This window comes from Lathyrus oleraceus, chromosome 7 (assembly GCF_024323335.1).
Source record: "Lathyrus oleraceus cultivar Zhongwan6 chromosome 7, CAAS_Psat_ZW6_1.0, whole genome shotgun sequence".
NCBI lineage: Eukaryota > Viridiplantae > Streptophyta > Magnoliopsida > Fabales > Fabaceae > Lathyrus > Lathyrus oleraceus.
Genome location: NC_066585.1, coordinates 346,345,647 through 346,348,366, shown reverse-complemented (window position 1 = coordinate 346,348,366; position 2,720 = coordinate 346,345,647). Strand labels below are relative to the sequence as shown.

Sequence of the window (2,720 nt, the reverse complement as noted above, 5' to 3'; positions counted from 1 at the left end):
AGTAGTCCCTAGTGGGTTACCATCTTTGTTTTATATATATATTGTGTTTGTTATTGTTTGTTCTGTCTGGTGCTTGGTGATCTTTGTATGGTGAGATAAGTCTTATACCTGAACTTGAGATATGTTATGATAGAAGGGTGGTATAGTCATGTTTGGCTTACGTGGAGTTAATCCTTAATAAGCTGACTTGAGATCCCCCACTCAGTGGAGGCCCCTTTGATATTACTGATGTCACGCGAGTAGTCGTAGTTGGCATTACTTTTTTCGACATGGGAGCCCGAGAAGTTGAGGAATTTAGAACCTTTAACCCATCTTGGCCTTTTTAGGGCATAGTGTGATAGTTATTCAGGTGTAGACTTGAATTAGTTGTCACGCGATACTACACTCGGACGGGTTTCTCTTTAGAATATTATTGGTTAACGGGTACTTATTTAAGTCGTTAATATCCAAAAGATAGAATTATGACCTTGGGAACTTTTTAGAACCTTGTTCTACAAGTGATTATACCCTTAGTACATACAATGTAGGTTGGTTCTTACCCTTGGCTCCATGCTCGTGGCTCCGAACCTTTGAACCTTGTTTGTGTGCCTTGTGTGATCTTATTTTTGGTTGTTGCATCATGCACTCATGGCATTCATATGAATTTTTCTCAAATTTTAGAGGAACTTAGAGACTCTTGTTGTAAACATCGCAGATATTTAATAATGGATATTGGAAGGAAGAATACTTGGAAGTATAGTTTCAGATGTCCCGATCTCATTGAATTGAAGAATCTAGCATCTTTCGTGGATGATCCTAAGGGTTTCAGAGACTGTTTTGGAATACTTTTATTTGTTCTAGCTACTGATATTAAAGATGGCCTTCTTTGTACTTTGGTTCAGTTCTATGATCCTGTTTACCAGTGTTTCACTTTCCCCGATTATTAGTTGTTGCCTACCATGGAGGAGTATGCTTATCTTTTACGTATACCTGTTTTTGACAAAGTTCCTTTTAGTGGGGTGGAAGGAATTCTTGAATCTCGAGTTATTACCGAAGCCATTCATTTAAGGAAGTATGACATAGATGTCAATCTCACTGTCAAAGGAGGTATCAGAGGATTGACTTCAAGGTTTCTATTAGAAAAAGCCTTTTCTTTTACTAATGTTGGTAGCATGGTAGAATTTGAAACTATTCTTGCTTTACTCATCTATGGTTTGATTTTGTTCCCTAACATTGACAACTTCATTGATGTTAACTCTATGAGGATCTTCTTGATTGGGAATCTGGTTCCAACCCTGCTCGGTAACACTTATTTCTCCATTCATCATAGGACTTCTAAAGGGGGTGGAATTATTGTCTGTTGTGTACCTTTACTGTACAAGTGGTTTATTTCACACTTTTCACAATCCCCGATCTTCACAGAAAACAAGGATTGTTTAAGGTGGTCTCAAAGACTTATGTCTCTCACCAAAGACGACATTACTTGGTATGCTTATGTTTACGATGACGTTGAGATTATTGATAGTTATAGGGAGCTCTCTAATGTGCCTCTTCTTGGTACACAATGAGGAATCAACTACAATCCGGCTTTAGCAAGACGTCAACTTGGGTTTGTTGTGAAAGACAAACCTAATAACACTTTGTTAGAAGGTTTATTTTCCCAAGAAGGGAAAGATACTCAAGGGCTGAAAGCTAGGATAATACGTGTTTGGCATAATGTTCATAAGAAGGGAAAATGTGAGCTTGGATTGAGGAATTATGTAGCTTTGGATCCTTACACTAGTTGGGTGAAGAGGAGAGCAAAAGAATTTAAGATGCCATACGCTTATGAAAGACCAATGTCCTTAGTAATGGTCAAATCACCCACTATTAAAGTCATATAGGAGTTACAAGAGGATTTGGATAGGATGGGGAAAGAAAGGGATGATTGGGAAGACAAGTTTCACACCTCACACCTTGAGAAAGTAGAATTGCAGAAGCAACTAAAGGAAAAGGACGACTTGATATAATTACTCGGGCAACGTGCTGTGAAGAGATCAAGAGGCCAAGAGGATTTATTTTTCTCTACCAGATCATTATCTATTCATCTTCCTACTTCCGGCGTTTGGAAAGGCATTGTAGACCAGCTCGTGATAGAGAAGGATGCTATGAAAAGTAACTACGAAAGAGAGATCAAAAGGCTTCGCAAGAAGTGTCAGCTTGGTGTTAGGTCGTCATCGGATATGATTATGATCATTGAAATTGTATTTCTAATTATAATCCTTTACATTATTAATAAAATGACTTTTTAGTACATCGAAATGTGTTATTCTTATGTTTGCAACTTATGCCTTAAAGTTCCTTGGAAAATAAAAATAGTAGCATTCACATTTGAATTTGCATATCATGCATCATGTTGCATCTTGGTCTTGCTTTGAGTAAGTTCTCCAGGAGTCTTATTTCTTTTTTGGTCTTCACCAAGACAATTTATCTCACCGGTACAATACTCGAGCTAATCAGCTGAAAAAGATGGATCTCCTAGAGCAAGAGAATCGTGAACTTCATGAAGAGGTGACAACTTTGAGGGACGGTTATGAAAAGATTACTGCTATGAGGGAAGCTTTGGCAACTACTCAGAATTAGCCAACTCCTCCTCCTCCTCAGACTCCGCTTCAAAGGATTGTGGTTTTCAAAATTGTCTATACGCCCATCTCTGTGACTCCCGTCAGTGCTCCGCAACACCAAATGCCTTTTGGTTTCCC

General features: G+C 38.4%; 1 protein-coding gene across 1 annotated transcript; it reads left to right on the top strand.

The window, feature by feature from the left end:
* Positions 1–938: 938 nt before the first annotated feature.
* On the top strand, positions 939–1,988 carry LOC127103761 (uncharacterized). Its single transcript, XM_051040995.1, has 3 exons — positions 939–1,536; positions 1,630–1,766; positions 1,863–1,988. The coding sequence occupies exons 1-3, from the start codon at positions 939–941 to the stop codon at positions 1,986–1,988; spliced, it is 861 nt and encodes a 286-aa protein (XP_050896952.1).
* The last annotated feature ends 732 nt before the right edge of the window (positions 1,989–2,720 follow it).